General features: G+C 41.6%; 1 protein-coding gene across 3 annotated transcripts in view; it reads right to left on the bottom strand.

The window, feature by feature from the left end:
• The window catches only part of lig1 (ligase I, DNA, ATP-dependent), a 228,321-nt gene that overhangs the window by 131,610 nt on the left and 76,915 nt on the right, over window positions 1-19,796 (bottom strand). For all 3 annotated transcript variants that reach the window (XM_080441105.1, XM_080441104.1, XM_080441106.1), the window contains 2 exons: window positions 13,543-13,596; window positions 510-653 (listed from right to left, as the gene is read on the bottom strand). In XM_080441105.1, coding sequence (XP_080297231.1) covers window positions 510-653; window positions 13,543-13,596 — 198 coding nt within the window. The remainder of the gene's footprint in view (window positions 1-509; window positions 654-13,542; window positions 13,597-19,796) is intronic.

Here is a 19,796-nt window from a genome sequence, read left to right as displayed (position 1 = left end):
TAATGCTCATGATTCACCAGGAGCGTGGATGGCTCGGTTCAAAGGCTTAAAATAATGAATAGAAATATTTTCGGAAATCTCTACGAGCTGAATGAATGGGCTTTCTATCTGTGGAACAAGAGCAGAAAACCAAAATGACCGCCACTGCTATGCTCTCTCCAACCTGTGTTTCAATGGATCCAATGTAGCTATTTAGAGCTTGTACATCTGCTATTTTTGAACATTTAGACAAATCTTTTCAAGTGTTGATTTTAAAATTTGTTATTGTTTAACACAAATGTTTAACACAAACCTTCTCTTCTGGGGGTCCCTGGCACAAAACATTTTCAGATGGGGGGGGGTCCTTGGCATGAAAAAGTTTGAGAACTACTGATTTAGAAGGCATTTGTAGAATCGGCCTCAGATCTTAATGGCTTAATGTGTTTGTGTGTATGTCCAGGACATGAGCACTAACTACCCAGGGTAAATAAAATAACAAAATAATAATAAATAAATAAAAAAACACTGACCAGTCCCATGCCAGCCTTGTAGATGGGCGACAGCGACAGGTCGGCACACTTGACCTCCCAGACCTGCATGGCGTCCAGCCACACGTCCGGCTCCGTCGACTGGTCCACGCGGTAGTACGCCCGCGGCTTGGGCAGGATGTGCTCCTAAAGAAGGAACATAAAACATTAAAGAACGTTAACTCTTTGAGACTGCCAGAGTATTTTCATAATATACTCACCCGGTGCCAGAGATTTTTGCGTTTTATAACCTTTTCCAACCGGTCACAGAAGTTTTATATCCATTATAATCCATCGTCTGGTCGTTTGTATAAACAAACACGAGCCATGTACCAGCCCCCCCAAAGGGTTACGTTTTCAGAGCCGAGCTGTCTGAGGTAGTTTTCACCAGCTCAACCAGGCTGCAGGCACCATCTCCGGCGATAATGCTCGTATTCCCCCCCCCCCCCCCCCCGCCGGCCACAGAACATTTATATATATTATGATCGCGTGTCAGACCGTTGGTAAACACAAAGGGGATAACTGTTCGTCGTCCAGAGAAAAGAAAATATAACCGGAGCTTTCCGTTCGTTTTTTATACCGTGTGAGGTAACTAGTTTTGCCCTGGTTCTGCCTAAAAATCACATTTTTCAAGATAAAACCGGATACAGGAAACGGTTTACGGATATTTTCACATAGGATGAGCGGAAAGCGAGTGGGTAGAGAAAATGATGAAGGATGGTACAGAGAACAGCACGATCGTTTATTAAACAATTAAAAAGCTATCGACGCGTCTAACGTGTCGACGGCATGGATGGATTAACACATTGATTGCCTAGATCGAGTTAACTCGTTTTTACTAGTTTTTAGAATCCATCACTTGATTGCCAAGAACGAGTTAACTCGTTTTTAGAAGAAAAAAAAAGTTTTTTTTTTTTTCATTTTTTTTTTTAAATTTGACCCAAAGACCAAGGAGATATGATTTTTCGAAGATCTAGACTCCTATCCACTTCCTTGTTAACTTGAAACTTAAAAATTCTGTATCTCCGCTCCTGAGTACTTTTTTTTTTTCCATGAAAAATCTCTGGCAATAAACTGCAAAAAATCTGAAATAATTCTGGCAGTCAATGTGTTAAGTAGCAATTGACTCGAAAACGCGTCGACGACGGCAGTCAAAGAGTTAACATTCACTTCAATGGCTGAGCTTGATAAAGACAGAGGCAGTGACAGAGAGAGTGGACACACTGCTATTCCACCTGCTAGACTTTCTTGCGCCGTGTTTAGTAACGATCGGGGGATTGATCATACTGGAGATAAATATTCTGTGACTAGTTGAAAAGGTAAGGAAGGGGGCACGGTGGCGCAGTCGGTAGCGCTGTCACCTCACAGCTAGAAGGTCCTGGGTTCGATTCCCGCCGGGGTGGGCGCTGGGGGCGTGTCTTCTCCTCCGCGTCATCAGCGCCCACACCCTAGGTGGGGTTGGTGAAAGGGCCTACTCTGTGTGGAGTTTGCATGTTCTACCCGTGTCTCCTAGGGTAGTTAATACCCTCACAAAAACATGTAGTAATCCTGGTCACTATACTGCCTCCCCCTGGTCAGCCGGGGCGCCTGATGGAGGGGAAGGGAACTGGTTGGAATAACGTGTTCCTTCCACGCGCTACGTCCTACCAGGGAAACTCCCCCCTGTCAGGTGACAAGAAGGTCAGTTGGCTCTCATGCATTGTCCTCCCCAGGCTGTGGGGGACTGGTGTAGGGTTGGTGTAGCGCCCAGGATCACTTAGGAAATTGGCACCGGGTGAAAAAAATGGGTTACAAAAATCGCTGGCAGTGGCTTAGCAAACGATGTGTTATCTCTGGCAGTCAAAAGAGTTAAAATCTTAAGTGTTTCGCCAATTATTTGGGGGCCCACTTGCACCATCCCCACGGCCCCATAGGTTGGGAATTTAAATCCTCAGAAAAAGAAAAAACAAACATCTCTGTTCAATAAATGTCTAGGTATTTTTCTCCCTCAAAAAAACATGTCCCTGAAGGAGTTTTTTCTCTCAGCTCTGTCTTTACCCTCATTTAGTATTCCATATCTCTATGAATTATGCATACGTTTGGATCCACCACAATGTGGGTGTCCCCCAGAACATCTGGCACACGCAACCACCACCACGAAAACAAGCCCGTCACGTGTCCCTGTTGACGGGACCTCTACGCTGATGGGTTCTCCTGTAGGGGGAGCGTTTGTTTTCCATCGCTCCCCGTGAGTTCACATCCACTAACACATATAGACCGGGAACGCATCTGTGTAACCACTTTTAACCATTATTTTATACTATGGCTATTCAAAAATAGCAGATCTACAAGAGCTTGTATATCTGCTATTTTTTGAAAAATCAAGATTTTTTTTGCAAATATTTGAATATACATTTTTTTTTTTAAACCAATTTTTTTTACTCAAATCTTTGCTTCTGGGGGTCCCTGGAACAGCATATTTTGAGATGGGGGTCTGCGGCTAAAATACATATCATTTTGGGGGTCCTTGACATGAAACAGTTTGAGAACCACTGATTATAGCGACATACTTTTTAATTTTGTAGAATCCCCCCAGAAGCAAAGATTTGAGTAACAAATCTTCGCTCTAAAAATATATATATATATTCAAAGATGTGCACACATTTTCAAGATTTTTCTAAAATAGCAGATCTACAAGCTCATAGCGCGGCACTCGGTGCCGCGCTATGAGCTTGTAGATCTGCTATTTTTGAATAGCCCAAAGTATAAAATAATGGTTAAAGTGGTTAAAATGACTGATGCTTTCCTGGTCTTAGTGGGCTAATGATGCATTCAGGGAGGCTCTGAATGCCCTCTGCTTTGGGAGATACGCAGAGCACAAGAAACAACCAGGATATTCTTCAAAAAGATATGAAACTAAACAAGAAAAAACACCATCATGGGGGGTGGCGATGTAATGATGAGAGAGACGTTTCTGGACAACAGCAGTTGCCAACTTTGTGTCAGATCTTCAAAGTACGACGTTTGAAGAATGAACAAAACGGTGGCCAACAGGTTTTTCCACAAATGTTCATGGAATGATTAAACGTCTTCAAAAGGCCAAAAGGGTCCCGAAATGTATGAATACAATGAATATACTGCCGGCAAATAATGCGACAACAAAAAAAAGCAACAAGGCTTTCAGCCCCACTGTAACTCGTACCTTAAATAATTAATTTTGCATCATCATGTAGGCATTTCAGATTCCACAAAAGCATTTTATTCTATTCAGAACGCCCATTGTACGCTTAACCAGTAAAGATAATTGATAGAAGATGAAAAAAGGGCAAGAATTTATACTAGAATCGTGAATAATTCATGAAAATGTTCTAGCTAAAAAAGAAAAACCTGAGATGATAACTCCGGCCAAGATAATGCAAGGCTCAGCTTTAAAACTTGTGTTTTTAAAATGTGAACTAGGCCACTGCAGTCAGTGTCTAGTACACAAGTAGGTCACAGTGAAGCTGCAGAAACAATATAGAAATGTATAGTTAGTAGTTCTATACAGCTATTCTATTTTCCCCCTCTACACCATTCTTCGCCAAAAATAGCCGATCAACAGATGAACAGATGGTCCCCCCAGAATAGGGATGCTAGGATTCAAGTGGTTAATATATATATACATTTTTATGTTCCCATCACACAAAGATTTGGCGGCGCCCCTGTGTCAACTCAAAGGACCCCTTGGGGTCCCGGACCCCCTGTTGAAGACCAATTGCATATATGGATTTCCAGACAACGTCACACTGATAAGAACTAGGGGTGTGCCGAATTTCACGAAACTATACGATATTTGGCTCACAACTTCGATACGATTTCGATACGATACGCACTTTTTTATTATGAAAATATATGGGGGAGGAAAAAAAGCAAATGCAAACAAATATTTCAGTTTTTGCATTATTCAGACATGCAAAGCTTTTCAGCTTCCACTAGCCGTTTTGAATCCAAATAGGGCAATAGTGTGACACCTGACCCGAAAAAAAACAACATGTTGTTACCCTTTTCACTTCGGGCTGTTTGCATGCCTGATTATTATTATTGTTAAAAAAAAAAATCGTCACAAAAACGTATCGCGATATATCGCGGGACGATATATCGGCACACCCCTAATAAGAACCAGTATGCACGGGCAGGCCGGCACCAAAAGAACCCGACCGCTCGTTAGATGCAATGTAAAAGTGATCTCAGCACTTGCATCCCATGAAACTTTCAGATGCCGTTTTCCTCCCAGTGTGGAGGGAAGAAGCTGTAGGATGCTTAACTGTGATCTCTCGCTCTTGAAATATAATAATCCTTGGTTTCTTTCCGTTGTGTGTAAACTATAATAGCCATTCTCAAAGCAGTTGTCCTCCAAACTCCACCTCCCTCCAGTCGCTGTCATTCGAACGGAGGCAGCGCTCCCTACGATCACGGCACCAGAGCCTGCTTGCTCGTGCAGCTGTATCCCCCTCAAGCCTGAAATTATGCTCGGTCGTGCGAAGGTGTCGAGCGCAAAGAATAGCAGACCTCCAAGCTCACAACTGTCGCGTCCGCGATGTGAGCTTGTACATCAGCTGTTTCTCGGCACGCAATACCGTTGTGGGTTGAAGTATATACACAGTATGTCTCGCTAGCAGCGCCTCACCTCATGAAACCGCCACCTGCAGTCTCCATGTTTGTAAACAAGAAACCCGTCTATTAGGATAATGACATTTATCCTCAAAAACAGGGAGGCCAGGGTTAATGTGGTTAACCCATTAAGACCGGGGAAAGTATCTGGGTCGTTTTTAGATTTCTTTGGCTACTTCAAAAATAGCAGATCTACAAGCTCATAGCGAGTGCCGCGCTATGAGCTTGTATATCTGCTATTTTTGCTAATCTTTAAATATATACTTTTTTTAAAGCGAACATTTGTAAAATATTTTGTTCCAGGGACCCCCCAGAAGCAAAGATTTGAGTTACAAATGTTTGCTTTAAAAAATATATATATTCAAAGATTTGCACACATTTTCACGATAATTTTTTTTTTGCAGATATACAAGGCCGGCGCTATGAGCTTGTAGATCTGCTATTTTTGAACAGCCAAATAAAATCGTAAAAATGACACAGATGAGTCCCGGGATTGAATGGCTTAAGTTGCACAATCCCAACCAGAGGGAGGTACAGGGACTTGGTACAGGGTGTGTTCCAACATCAATCTGATGGTTTCATACATTAGTTCTTGCAGGAAACCTGTGACCTTTCATTTCAAGGGCTAATAATCATTCATCTCTACGCAGTCCTGCCGCGCGCACACGCACACGCACACACACACACACACACACACACACACACACACACACACACACACACACACACACACGAGCCTGTGCCTTTTGGCACGAACAGGGCTGCATGATTAGGATGGCATGATTATGGGCTAATCATGATTAATTAGCTAGATATTCTGATCACGACTATTAATGGTGATTAGTGGGTCTTGACGATGATTTGGGCAGAAAAATCATTTTTTGGCTCACTTTTTTTTGCATCCTAACCACTTTCCAACCTGGCAGCCCTTATTTTTGGACACAGGCGGGAAAATAGCAGATAAAGTAGATAAATAAATCGGCATGTCAGCTTCTCAACTATAACAGGAATTATCATTTAAATTGGACTCTAATCGGGAACAATGCAAGTTGGGAATCCATGCTCCACCTGGTTATGTAATACCCATTGAACCCAGTAGCTGTTGTACCAGTCGGTCTGTCTGTGTCCCTTTTTTACCCATATATGGAGATGTCCATCTGTCTGTGTTCCTTTTATGACCATATATAGGGCTGGGTATCGAGTGTATTTGATCCTAAACGGGTATTTTTTAAACAGTGCAGAGGCCTGAACCGATACTTTTCTTTCAATAAAAAAAATGCTCAGTGACTAGGGATGGGTATTGGCAAGAACCTCACGATACGTATCACGATACTTGGGTCACAATACGATTATATCACAACATATTGCGATACGATACATATTGCGATATATTGCGATATGATAAATATTGCGATGCGATATATTGCGACATATTGCTATATATGGAGCTCAAGGACATTAAATCATCAAATATTCAGTTTATATATACCCCTGACTGAGTAGCTGCAGATCAGTGATAGGTTCTTTGAATGTTTTTTCATAAAGCCTGTATAAAAGCTTTTTTTAAAAGTATCTTAAAAAAAGTATTTTAAAAGTTTTTTTAAAGTATCGATACGACGGCCTGAGTATCACGATACAGTATCGGGAAATAAAATATTGCGATATATCGCCATATCGATAATATTGCCCATCCCTATCAGTGACATAACTTCTTTTTTTTTTTGTCCAAGGCCAACTTGAACAATGTACTACATTTGGTTGGTTTCATTCCGAGAGCCTGCTGCCAGTGCTGCCACACTTTGCGCTAGAGATTCTAGATCAGCCTAAATCAGCACACAAGTTACACAGCACTACAATACGGTACCTATTCTGTACTATACTAACACTGTCAGGGGTCGACATGAAGGGAAATTTGTCACTGGTCCTCGGGGGGCCGGTGACTTTTCAAGATCACTGCCCACCATTGTGGCCCACTACTGGCCCAGGAACTTTATACTTTCAAATCAATAAATAATAGTCAAGAATCGCCCCTTGTTATGAACATCTGCCAAATATGACACGGTAGTAATTTATTTTTAAATTTTACATTGTGTAACTTTTGTCAACATGTTACCACAAAGCAACACAGCAGAAGCGCTCTGCCCTACAAAGCCAAAGTACAGTAACTACGTTTTTGGACACGCCAACTTACTTGTGTATCCCCCAAAGGCCAAATTAGCCGTGTGGTTTTTGGGGGATAATCAATTACCTCAAGAACAAATATACAATTAGTGTAATGTAACTTATATGCTGCCAGCCCATTTGGCTGACCAATTCAAAACACTCTTAACCCGTTAAGACCGGGGAAAGCATCTGTTATCATTTTGGATTTCATTGGCTATTAAAAAAATAGCAGATATACAGCACGGCACAGGCTGTTATGAATGGCTTTGTAGTGACTGCTCTGTGCAGGCCGTTCTGAATGCGGCGCGCAACAGTGAACTTTCAGGTGGAGCACAGACAGACGTCTCCATCGTCTGCCTTTTCAGGCCAACTGGGACAAACATGAAACATTCAGCGCACCACTGCTCCGCTCTGACTCACTACACTGGACCCAGAGTTGGCGCTGTACTACCGCCACACCTTCTGGCAAAAAAAATGACTGATCTACAAGCTCACCATGTGTCGCCATGCATCATGAGCTTGCTATTTTTGGCTAATGCTCCCTGGCTGCCCTGCATGAATGAGGTTTCCCCCCCCCCCCCCCCGACAGACACAATAAGCATGCCGGGGGTGTGTAGATGTGGTTAGTAGTACTGTAGCCCTGTGTGTGTGTGTGTGTGTACATGTCAGGTCCCATTGGTTTGCAGCTGTGCACACACAGCACAGAGGCTGCGCCTGGCCCCCGTTCACCCTCCATCAGCTCTGCTCTGTGTTTTCTGCAGCGTGCAGCGCTTTGAGAAGTGCTCCATGAATAAAGCTTGGACAGCAGTCGCCCCCCCCCACCCCCCTTCCCCTCCCTCCATTCTAGAACCTGAAAACTCAGCTTTTCAGGGAAAACCCCTCCCCTTCCACCCCGCCCCTTTACCTCTACTCGCCAACATTTCTCTCCTCTCACTTTGTTGACCTAAAGGTACTGTAGGGTAAGTGAGTAAGTGATTTTCTGTGGTTAGAATAAGTGTTAAATAGCTCTGTATTGTGATAGTACTAATTGCTAGTATAGATTGTCTGTTCAGTAACAGGTCTCTCCAGGTCTCTCCAGCTCTTTGAAAATGCATTTTCATACCAATTCTATCCAAATCAGGATAGAGAACTCAGACAGGATACAGATTAAACAAGTGACATTGGAAGTGATGACGCAAAGAAATGAGCTGAACACAATTGAAACTGGAACACTATAAAAAATTGACAAATGGGTACTCTCTCCTGATTGGCTGAAATGTTGTCACCTACCTGAAAATGTGTTTTCTGTTTATTTAAGAGCTGGAGTGACGGGGAGACCCATGTTACTGAACAAACACTCTATAGCAATGAGTACTATCAGAATATAGTGCTTTAACCTTGTAACAAAAAAGGTTTTTGTTTTAACCAAAGAATATCACTTTCCCTGCCTATAACGGGATGTTGTATTCTAAAATGGATTAACTAATCACTTGAACAGGTCTGTTTACCTAAGAATAGAGGGTTTAAGTGGTAAATACGTTCTTGGATCACATGCATATCGACTCTGTCGGGTGGAAACCTCGCAAGAACTGAAAATTAGGAATGCACCTACGGTATATATCGGCCAGATATTGGTATCGGACTATCGGTCGATATTTGCCGTTATCGGTCAATATCGGTATCGGCAAATTAAGTTGACATTCATCGACGGCAGTAGCCGATATTTAACTGTTGTTGATAAGCATCAATGTTGCACTTGCTATGTTGATGTGTTGGTTATCTGCAGCCTACCAAGGAAAGGTTATCTTTTATAATGAAGATTTATGGGGAAATAATAACACCACTAACAACTAACATTGTTATCGGCTAAATTGTTATTTTAATCCATTAAGACCGGGAACACATCGTGTCATTTTAAGATTTCTTTGGCTATTCAAAAATAGCAGATATACAAGCTCGCAGCGCTGCACAGCGGCAGTGGGCAAACACAGCCACAAATAAGTCTGGCAGTGAATGGGTTAAGTTCAGGGAGTACCGGCGAAAGGAAGTTACATTGATGCTGTGCAGCCCCTACAGACACCATCTATCTGCTGTGGTTTATTTACCAGCCTTTTCTCCTCATCAGATGAGAAGAAAAGCCTGGGAATGCTGTTAGGAAGGGTGGGACAAAATGGCAAAATGCAGGTGAAAGTCTGATATTAGTCTCTCAATGGTGCAGTGGTGATTTTTTAACCGGGGGGCGCTGTTTTTAATGACGTCACACGCTAACACGCACAAGCACGCTCCAACCAGCATTAGCCTATGGAATATTCATTTTATTGTAATGTTTCATTAATTTTTGTTAGGTTTATGTGTGCAGAAGTAGTTTTAGTTAGGTTTTTATTTAGTTTTTAGTTTTATTTGTAACGTCTCCAAAGAATGGCTTGATTCATAGTTAACCTGTGATTGTGGAAAAACTAAAACGAAGATGGACGCTGATAAGGCGATCCTCCTGGCTATAGCCTTCACTCCACTGCCCTTGAGTGGAGACCAATGCATTTGAGTGGAGAGACCAGACGGGGGTTACGCATCTGATGGGGTGTGAAAAGCCTTTATCAGCTGGCAATTGTTTTCCTACAGCCTACCAACAACAACTAATCGACAGACGCTACTAGCTACCACACCTGACCTATTGTTATGAAAAGTAGCCAGGTGGGTGCTTGGCGCACAAATCGAGTGGAACGCATTCATGTGTTTACGCACGTGCACGGATGTGCCCGCTCAAAAAGACTGGTGGGACGGTACGGTACCGCGTGCAATGACCAATGCAACACTGATTAAGACTCGAGGCTCAATCTCTGTTTGGATATTAATTATTTGATCACCCATGTTACGCAGATTAATTATTTGGTCAGCCAGTTACACACACACACACACACACACACACACACACACACGCACAGAGGTCCACTTCGCACCAGGCACACACACACACACACACACACACACACACACACAGGGGTCCACTTCGCACCAGGCACACACACACACACACAGTGCTTTTTTGCCCGCTGCGTTGTTCTGCCAAGTGTGTTTTTTTGAAGCATGTGTGATCAGCCCCCCCCCCCCCATTAGTGGTTTGCTTGAAATGTTTGATCTACTTTAGTCGTGGAGCCATTTCCCCCCTTCACTCTTTAATGATGTTTACCTGCTCTCCCACTTTCTTTGAGCACTACATTTATTCTCTTTGCACTCCACTTATCCCATTAAGACCGGGGAAGCATCCGTGCCGTTTTAGATTTTTTTTGCGTTGGCTATTAACACATTGCATGCCAGTCGCGTAGATCTACGCGAACCTATTTAAAGCCGCAGCGTGCCAGTCGCGTAGATCTACGCGAACCGCCGATTCCCATTGAAATTGCCCCAGGTGCACTTTCCGAATTTTTTTGATCCATTTCCGTTTCCGGTTTCCGGTCGGAAACAGAATTATTCGGGTTCCGGTTTTTTCGATCGTATCCGCTTCCTGTCTGGGATCCTGTTTAAAACTCGATTTTCTCGGTTGTTGTTTTTCTCCTCGCTGATCACTGTTTAGCGTTGATCGTCTGTATCTTCAAGATGGCGGCACGGATTTGGAAACTGTTTTCGCTGGCCGTTTCTCACAGATCCGCTGTGTGTTTAGAACCAAATGAACGCGCACTTTTAACTTATTTAGCGAGGTCTGTGGCGACATGAAAAAAACAAAAAAACAACAATAAAACGCTGGCACTGGTGAGTACATTATGAGATTAAACTCTGGCATGGAATGTGTTAAAAAAAATAGCAGATATACAAGCTCACAGCTTTTTTGAAAAAAGGTGAAAATTTGTGCAAATCTTTGAATATAAATATATATTTTGATAGCGAACATCTTTAAAGGGATAGTTCACCCAAAAAATATATTTTTTTCTATCGATTAGTCATCCCATGGAGACTTGAGATATTTTTGTTTTTGTCGCATTCCTAAGCCAACAATTTTATGACCAGCGGACCGGTAGGCAGCGGTTCCAGTAGGAGACATCAAATTATTGGCTTAGGAATGCGACAAAAACAAACCAAAAAAATCCCACAATTTAAAGTCTCCATGGGTAACTAATCAATAGAAAAAAAGTCACTTTGGGGGTGAACTATCCCTTTAACTCAAATCTCTGCTTCTGGGGGGATAAGGATAATTCCTTTTAACAGGACGTTCATGAAAGTCCTTGCGGGCTTGTTTCCAATGAGGGCCTGTGAGCAATTAGGGGTTAAGAGTCTTGCTCAGGGACAAATTTCATTTCATCGACACATATGCTGGCGTGGGCTGGAATCGTACCTGGGGCAACCCAGGGCCTCTGGCTCCCTAGGTGGGCTCACTAACCACTCAGCTATGGGTCACCTGAACTAAATATTTTCAGATCTTAATGGGTTATGGGACTGTTTACCCCCGGGTCGCTTGTTGACTACGTTTCATGCTTTACTCTCTGCTCACACAGATCTCACTCCGGATGAAGGGTGTCTGATGAATGTCTGAACTGTCAAATGTTATGTTGTCGCTCTGGATGAATAATAGATAAGCTGTTATTTATCCAGTACAAGACTCCAATTAAAATGCAATATGTCTTGAGATATTGTCTAATGGCAATCATTAACCTAGATTACTGTAGATCAATTAAGAAATGAATACATAATCAGCCAAACACACCACATCCATTTTGGAAAACAAACCGTTTACCTCATTAATCCATCAAGAACGGGAAAGCATGTCATTTTAGATTTCTTTGGCTATTCAAAAATAGCAGATATACAAGCTCATAGCGTGGCACTGGTGCCGCGCTATGAGCTTGTAGATCTGCTATTTTTGAAAAATTGTGAGCATTTTTTGCAAATCTTTGCTTCTGGGGATTCTACAAATGTCTTTTTGAAAAACCTATGTTGCAATATATCAGTGGTTCTCAAACTTTTTCATGTCAAGGACCACCCAAAATGATATGTATTTGGCCGCGGACCCCCCATCTCAAAATATTTTGTTCCAGGGACCCCCCAGAAGCAAAGATCTGAGTTAAAAATGTTCGCTTTAAAAAAAAATATATATATATATATATATATATTCAAAGATTTAAACACATTTTCACGATTTTTCAAAAATAGCACATACACAAGTTCATAGCGCGGCACCGAGTGCCCAAAGAAATCTAAAAATGACACACAGACGTGTTCCCGGTCTTAATGGATTAAACAATACAGAGCCTTTAGCAAAGAAACAGATGCGACTGGATCTTTTGAAAATCCACCATTTTGTAAGCAAAACATTTGAAAAACCGTTATCATTTGTTTTGGGCTTAATAGACACCACGACGGTTGCAGTACAGTCTAATGAGCCTGGGCTCCCAGTCCCCCACATGGGGAGGAGACATTGTTTTTGTGATGGAGCCCAGGTGTCAAATCATTCAAACGGCAGCTCTCCGTTTTGTGTCGTTTTATTTTTGGGTGGGAAAGAACGAATAGTCTTTCATGTAAAATGGGAAAGAGAGCAATCCATCACCCCCGTGTCGCAGCGGCGCTTCTTCTCTATTACTTTGTTGTTGATTGGATACGACAGCTTGTGGATGACTTTGCTCAGTCATTACTCCGTGTTGCCAAAGCAAGGCTGACACATGCTCACAAAAAAAGAAATTGGCCAATTTTATGAGAGAGAAAAAACTGAATAAGGCTCATTATGATTAGTTGAGTGATGATGTCTGATAATGACTTTTTCTTTTTATATTCCGGGCAGTAAGTAGGCTATAATGCCTGATCATAATACTTGCTTTGCGTGCCGTGTTGCGCGCTAAAATTAGCAGATCTACAAGCTGAAGATGTGCTATTTTTGCCGAGTGACAACCGGTGCAAAGCCAAGTATAAACACTGTTCAGAAGTTAAGTAGCTAAGTGCTTATTTAAATGGAGAGGATGTCTCCTTTTGAAACAAGACTCTCAAGGTAAGTGAGTGAATGAAGGCCTGGCTGCTTTCACTGTGAATGGACACCAAAAAGGTCCATGATGATTCACCCATATAAAAAAAAAGAGACTGCTATTGAATGAAACCCAATAACTATAATTACGTTACTTGAATTCGGCTATTTATTATATGTTGTGCTAGTTTATGTTAATTACTAAGTCTCTGACACCAGATAAAACACCCCAATTTTCTTTGGGGAAAAAGCAGGGATGTCAGTAAATGCAACAGAGGAAACATTCCATTAAAGTCGACAGGGGGCTTTTTTTTTTTTTACCTTTAAGAACTTATAATGCTGCTCCAGATCTTCATCCTTGAAGCCAGTCCCAATCTGCACAAGGAAAAAAAAAGAGATAAGCCACATTTTCTCTCTCTCACACACACACACACACACACACACTCTATTCCCCTAACAGTGAAGATGGCAGACATTTGGCAGAGACACATTTGGCGCACCACGCCAACAAACGCCTTGTCTGTATGTTTCACCTGCAGAGGGGCTGTGTCATCCTCTCAAAGACCGCAGCCCGCCGAGACCCCGCTCACAGACAAAAGAGTCACCTAACTGGGAGACAGGCAGGCAGCGGCAAGGCAAAGAGGCAACAAGGAGCCAAAGGACGGTTTAGACGCCGTCGTGCATAAACCTCTTATCTCGATGTTCTAACTTTGTGTTTTTTCCTACTTGATCATACTACAGCGTCACACGGAAGCGTCAAAGCTTGCGGATCTGCTACTTTTGTTGCTTTTGAATTTCAATCTTGAAAAGTAACCACTTTGGACATATGAGGTTTCCATCCCACAGAGACGATTTAGAAAAACAAATAGCAGCCAGCCTTTCCTTCCTCACACAGACCTGAGTGCTCATGGCATTCAGGTCTACACTGTGTTTGGGGTTCCAACCACAACAAACCTTGCCCCGCTTCCCGTTTTTGTCTTTATTTTGTAGTGGCACTGCAACTCTCCATTCTCAGCTGGTGTTCTGTTCGGTTACGGTTTTTGATTAATCGAATAATCAAGATGCAATTTTTTTCAATATATAACCAATCGATTCAAAATATTTTGTATAGTTTTTTTTTTAATAATTGTCTAAAATAAATACAGAAAATAGCCAACTACAAGCTTGATCTATTCTACGCTTTGTGAGTATGCAGATCTGCCATTTTCATTTTTTTTAATTTAAATGTCGTATATGACAAAATTGAGATGGCAGTAAAAGTGAAGAAATAAACATTCCTTAATAATAATAAAAAAGTCCATAACAGGGCAAACAAGACAACGAGAGACTTAAAGTCCTTGTACAGGTATATTTGTGGGGTCCCCATTCTGGGCATGTCGTAATATAGGCGCACATTCTGAGAAAATAGCACATCTACAGGGCAAGCTCAAAATCTGATGCGTTGTGAGATTGTAGATCAGCTATTGGAAGACATTTGGTGCAGAGGGACAAAGAAGGTGCAGACCCCTGGGGGAACCCCAGTGAACGAAGTATAAAGGGTTTAAGTGGTTAAGTAATCTACATACGTACACATTACAAAGTAAACAAATAAAATATGCGGTAAAACTTCATTTAAAGACCGCAGACCCCCCCCTCTCTCTCTCTCTCTGCACTAGTAGTTGGTGCTGAGAACGCACTCTTTTGGAGCGAGAAAAGATTAATGATTCCCAATTTACATCTTACTCGATGGCCTCATTTTTAATAAGGTTAGGCAATATTCATTATGGTTTAAATAAAAGCCTGGGTTTATTAACTGACGTTTTATTGGTACTGTATATAGATATTCTTTCTGAGCAAGCTCAGCTGTGCCGTTGTAAACATCGGAAAACGATGATCTTTTCCTTGACACGAAACGGGAAATAATAATCAAACCATTGGGGAGCGGGGGGGACCGGTTCACTTGTGGTCGGTAGTTTTTCCTCCAAGATGACAAGCAGACACGGCAGCTTACCGCTCCGATGCTCGGCAGATCATGTCGGATTTCTGAACGGGGATTTTTAGATTGCTAGAAAACCCAAAAGGTTCTCAGCTGGTTTCAGCTTAACCTAAAACATGTATCTGAATCAACTTTGTGTGACTCCATTTAGTGCAGCGGCCCCGTCTACAGGCAGCGTGAGAAAGCCTGGTTAAACCCCAATCCGGAGGAGATGAGCAGAACTGTGATGTTGTGGATGACGGCGCAGTATCGCTTTGTCTGGTGATGCTGTCTCCCAGGTAACTGTCAAACATCAAGACAACAAGGTGGGGAATACTCCAGGCTGTTATTCATTGACTAACAGCTCTGCCTTCAACACCATAAGTCCCCACTAGAGTTCGCAAATTCTGCCCGAACCCAACCGTACCGCCCAAAATCTATGCTTATTAGTCGGGCCGGGTCGATTCTCGGGTTCCGTTAAGAAAAAGAAAAAAAAGGGGGGAAAATTATTACCCCCAAAAAACTGCCCCTAGTGGCCCAACGGTAAGGGCGATGGAAATGGCAGTGGGTGTGTTGGATGCAGCTCAAAGTGAACTTTACTCAGGTATCTAGTTTGTCGCCGTACGACCTTCCTAGCCTGTGTAATATAAAGAAAAACGGGCGAATCAAGCAAAAATCAGCTATTGAAAATCAGCGAAAGTGGACGTTTTCAAGATGTTTTGGCCAATATCTCTGGAACGGAAGGTCCATTCTGCTCAGTTTAAAGCTTGTTGGATGCATGACTTTGACAATTTCTTTTTTTGTGGGTTTTCGGGCCTAAAAGTATGGTAATTGTTCGGGCCGGGCCAGTAGGGCCCAGCTAGGGCCAGGTCTTAATTTTGACTGTGTGTGTGGCCGCAAACAGCTCCAACATCAACATCAAGTTGGCTGACGACAGACACAGTGGTGGTGGTGGGCCTTCAAATCATCTCAAACCATGAAGAGAGGCACTCCCTGGAGGAGGTGGAAAGTCTGTTGCAGTGAGTGGTGCCAAGAAAACCTTCCTCTACCTGAACGTCTGGAAAAAACTACGGACATGATGCAAGATAAGGCAGAGATCTTACACGCCACTCTGGATCCATGGGGCACCAGTGAAGAGAGTGAGCAGCTTCAAGTACCTGGGCCGTGCACCAGTGGTGGAAAGTAACTAAGTACATTTGCTTAAGTACTGTACTTAAGTACCATTTTGAGGTATTTGTACTTTACTTGAGTATTTCCAATTTCCAATACTTTTACTTCTATTCCACTACATCTCAGAGGCAAATATTGTACTTTTACTCCACTACATGTATTTGAAAACTTTAGTTACTAGTTACTTTGCAGATATAAATTATTACATTATGAAACATACATTAACCACTTTAGCCCTATTTTATACCTAGGCAATTTGAAAGTAGCAGATCTACAAGCTCACAACGCGTCGCGACGCGTTGTGAGCTTGTAGATCTGCTATTTTCCAACATTTCAGTACTTTTACTTTTGGTACTTTAAGTACATTTTGATACCAATACTTTAGTACTTTTACTCAAGTAAATTTTGAACTTTTACTTGTAACAGAGTACTTCTACATTGCAGTATTGATACTTCTACTTAAGTAAAACAATTGAGTACTTCTTCCACCACTGCACGGAGGAGCTGACCTGGAGAATGCACACAGGAGAGTCTGTGCCAAAAGAAGAAGGCCAGGCAGCAGCACCTACACTACCTTTAGACAGCACTACCTTTAGACAGCTAAGTGCATTCAAGGTGTCACACAAAAGTCTTTGCACTCTGCTACCACCCAGAGCTTACTGGCAGGGTGTATCACTGTCTGGCACGGAAACAAGAGGCTCTCGGGGGCCTGCCAGTCCTTCGGAAGGCAGTGCGTTCAGCTGAGGGTACCATAGGGAGAGAGAGCCCTTACGCCCCTGCTGCTGGATGTCTGCCGGCTGTTTAGAGCCATAAACAAGGACATGGACGGAAGGCAAAATGAGAGAGAGGGAAAAAAAAAAGACTGAAAAAAAAGGAAAAAAACTAAAAATAAATAAATAAAAAAACTAAAAATAAATAAATAATGTGGTTTGCCACTGGGAACTGTAGCCATTCCTACAGGATATAAATTCAATTGCTTAACCCAACATCACACAGTGTATATATTACACAAGGTATTGGTACACATGGTCATGCCTTATTTGCATATTTTATTATTTTCTACTTTAATATTATGTTGATATCACCACTGCTACTATAGTATAAAACAGTGGTTCTCAACCTTTTCAGGCCACGACCCCCCAACATAAATCATATATTTGAACTGGGGACCTCCCAAAATAATCATATTTGAACTGGGGACCCCCCCAAAATAATCATATTTGAGTTGAGGCATTACATTTAGTATACTTAAGCCCCTTTTCCAATGCAGCTTAAGCACCACACCACATCAAAATATCTACAGTTTCCATTACACATGTAAAATGGATCCTTATAACTGTGATTATAATACAAAATAAACTATAATGTATTACAACTATGCTAATTATAATACACTATAATAGATTCCAACTGATTATAATACAATATAAATTATTATAATTTATTACAACTATGATAATTATAATACACTATAATAGATTACAACTGTGACCATAATACACTATAAAGTATTATAATGTTTCACAACTATGATAATTATAATACACTATAATAGATTATAACAGTGATTATAATACAATATAATCTATTATCATGTATTAACTATATCCTGGTCTAAATAAAAAGTCAGTGAGTGATCAGTCATTATGAAGTGTTTGGCCCCGTTTGGCCTAGCTCAGACCTACTCTGGAGTGGTGCCAAAATAGGCACCAGTTTAGTACCACTTTGACACCAGGCTACCCACTTCATTGTAGTGGAAACCGTGGCACAAGTGGGCGGTGTGGGGTGGGGTAGGGTGAGGCCATGCATATGGACGAATCATCAATGATTCTTCGGCTTCTAGATCTAATCTCACAACCACTGGCCCACACATGCTTTTTGAGATATGAAACTTTCATTTTATAATGCAAGTCAATGGGCTCTGAGCTGAAAGCTTGCCCAAATTTGGAGTCATAAGATCTGTTATTTCTATTGTTTTTGTTTGCCTAATTAGGACGCCAGTTCAAAGTGGTTCTCACAATTGAGTGTTTATTTAAAAGAAATCTTTGTTTGAAAGGAAAACAAACTCTACAACTACTTTTTATTTGGTACCGACGAGGCACTAACAGGTTCTGAGATCTTAAAAAAGTGGGAGCTTTTTTTTTGTCTGTCACGTCTTTAAATCCTAGATTTTGATGAGATGCGTTTTGATGCCAAATCCTCTTTCTTGCATTGTGATCTTATCTTTATCCCATCTCATGTAGTCTGCTGTGTCTAATCCAAGAAGAAGAGCATGGGGGAGAAAAAAAACAAGTGTCTATGCGTGTCGATCTGATAAATCTACCTAAAAAAAAAGGAAATTATGAATAAAAATACCCGATTTGTTTCGGTTAAATGCAAATGCTAGGGGGGCCCGGTGGCAATTGCCATCCATCCCCTGGAAACCCCAAATGACCCCCCTTCCCCCCCCCGGGGCATCCCAAGTTTAAAATAACGTATTCAGTAAAGTAAAGTAATGGATTGCAGCAGCCTTAACCCATTCAATCCGGCAACGCATCAGTGTCATTTTAAGATTTCTTTGGGTATTGAAAAATAGCAGATCTACAAGCTCATAGGTCCGCGCTATGAGCTTGTAGATCTGCAATTTTTGAAAAGTCGTGAAAATGTGTGCAAATCTTTGAATACATATTTTTTTAAAGCGAACATTTGTAAAATATTTTGTTCCAGGGACCCCCTAGAAGCAAAGATTTGAGTTACAAATGCTCGCTTTAAAAATATATATATAGCCGAAAGTACAAAATAATGGCACAATAGGGTGGGACGATATGGGTACCTCATGATACGATATATATCACGATATTAGGCTCACGATAACAATATATATCACGATATTCGACGATATTCGATATATTGCGATATCACGATATATATTGCAAGAAATTTCACCAACGATATATCACGATAGTCCTTGTATTCAATTCATAAACACATTAAAATAGCACCAAACAGTTCAAAATCATCATTACACAAATACAGAGTCGGAAAAACAACGTATCACAAACTTAAAAAAAAATAACATAAAAATAAAAAAAAGAATTATATCGATTTTTTCGGTAGTATATCGATTATTTATCGCGGGAGAAAGTATCGCGATATATCGCAATATCGATATATCGTCCCACCCCTACAATTGACACACACGCGCTCCCGGATTGAATGGCTTAACCCTGATGGCTCCAGTGAAGCCTCTCCGACAGCCAACAGTAGCAGCAGCCGACTGGATTCACTGGGCAGCATCCAGGTGTAAATGAGAGTGTGTGAGCACACACACAGAACAAAGAGGAACATGCACACTCAGCAACAAAAAAAAACTCTCCCATGAATACAGGGTTCAAACAAAAGGGTTAAAGAAACGGACGATTGAAGGATTGTGCAGGACGTGGAGGTGATTGAAGTCTTATCAATGCTTGTT

Source organism: Gymnoscopelus braueri (genome assembly GCF_963280865.1).
Source record: "Gymnoscopelus braueri genome assembly, chromosome: 10".
Lineage (NCBI taxonomy): Eukaryota > Metazoa > Chordata > Actinopteri > Myctophiformes > Myctophidae > Gymnoscopelus > Gymnoscopelus braueri.
The sequence above is the reverse complement of the archived record's forward strand: the minus strand, read 5'-3'. Positions and strand labels throughout refer to the sequence as shown.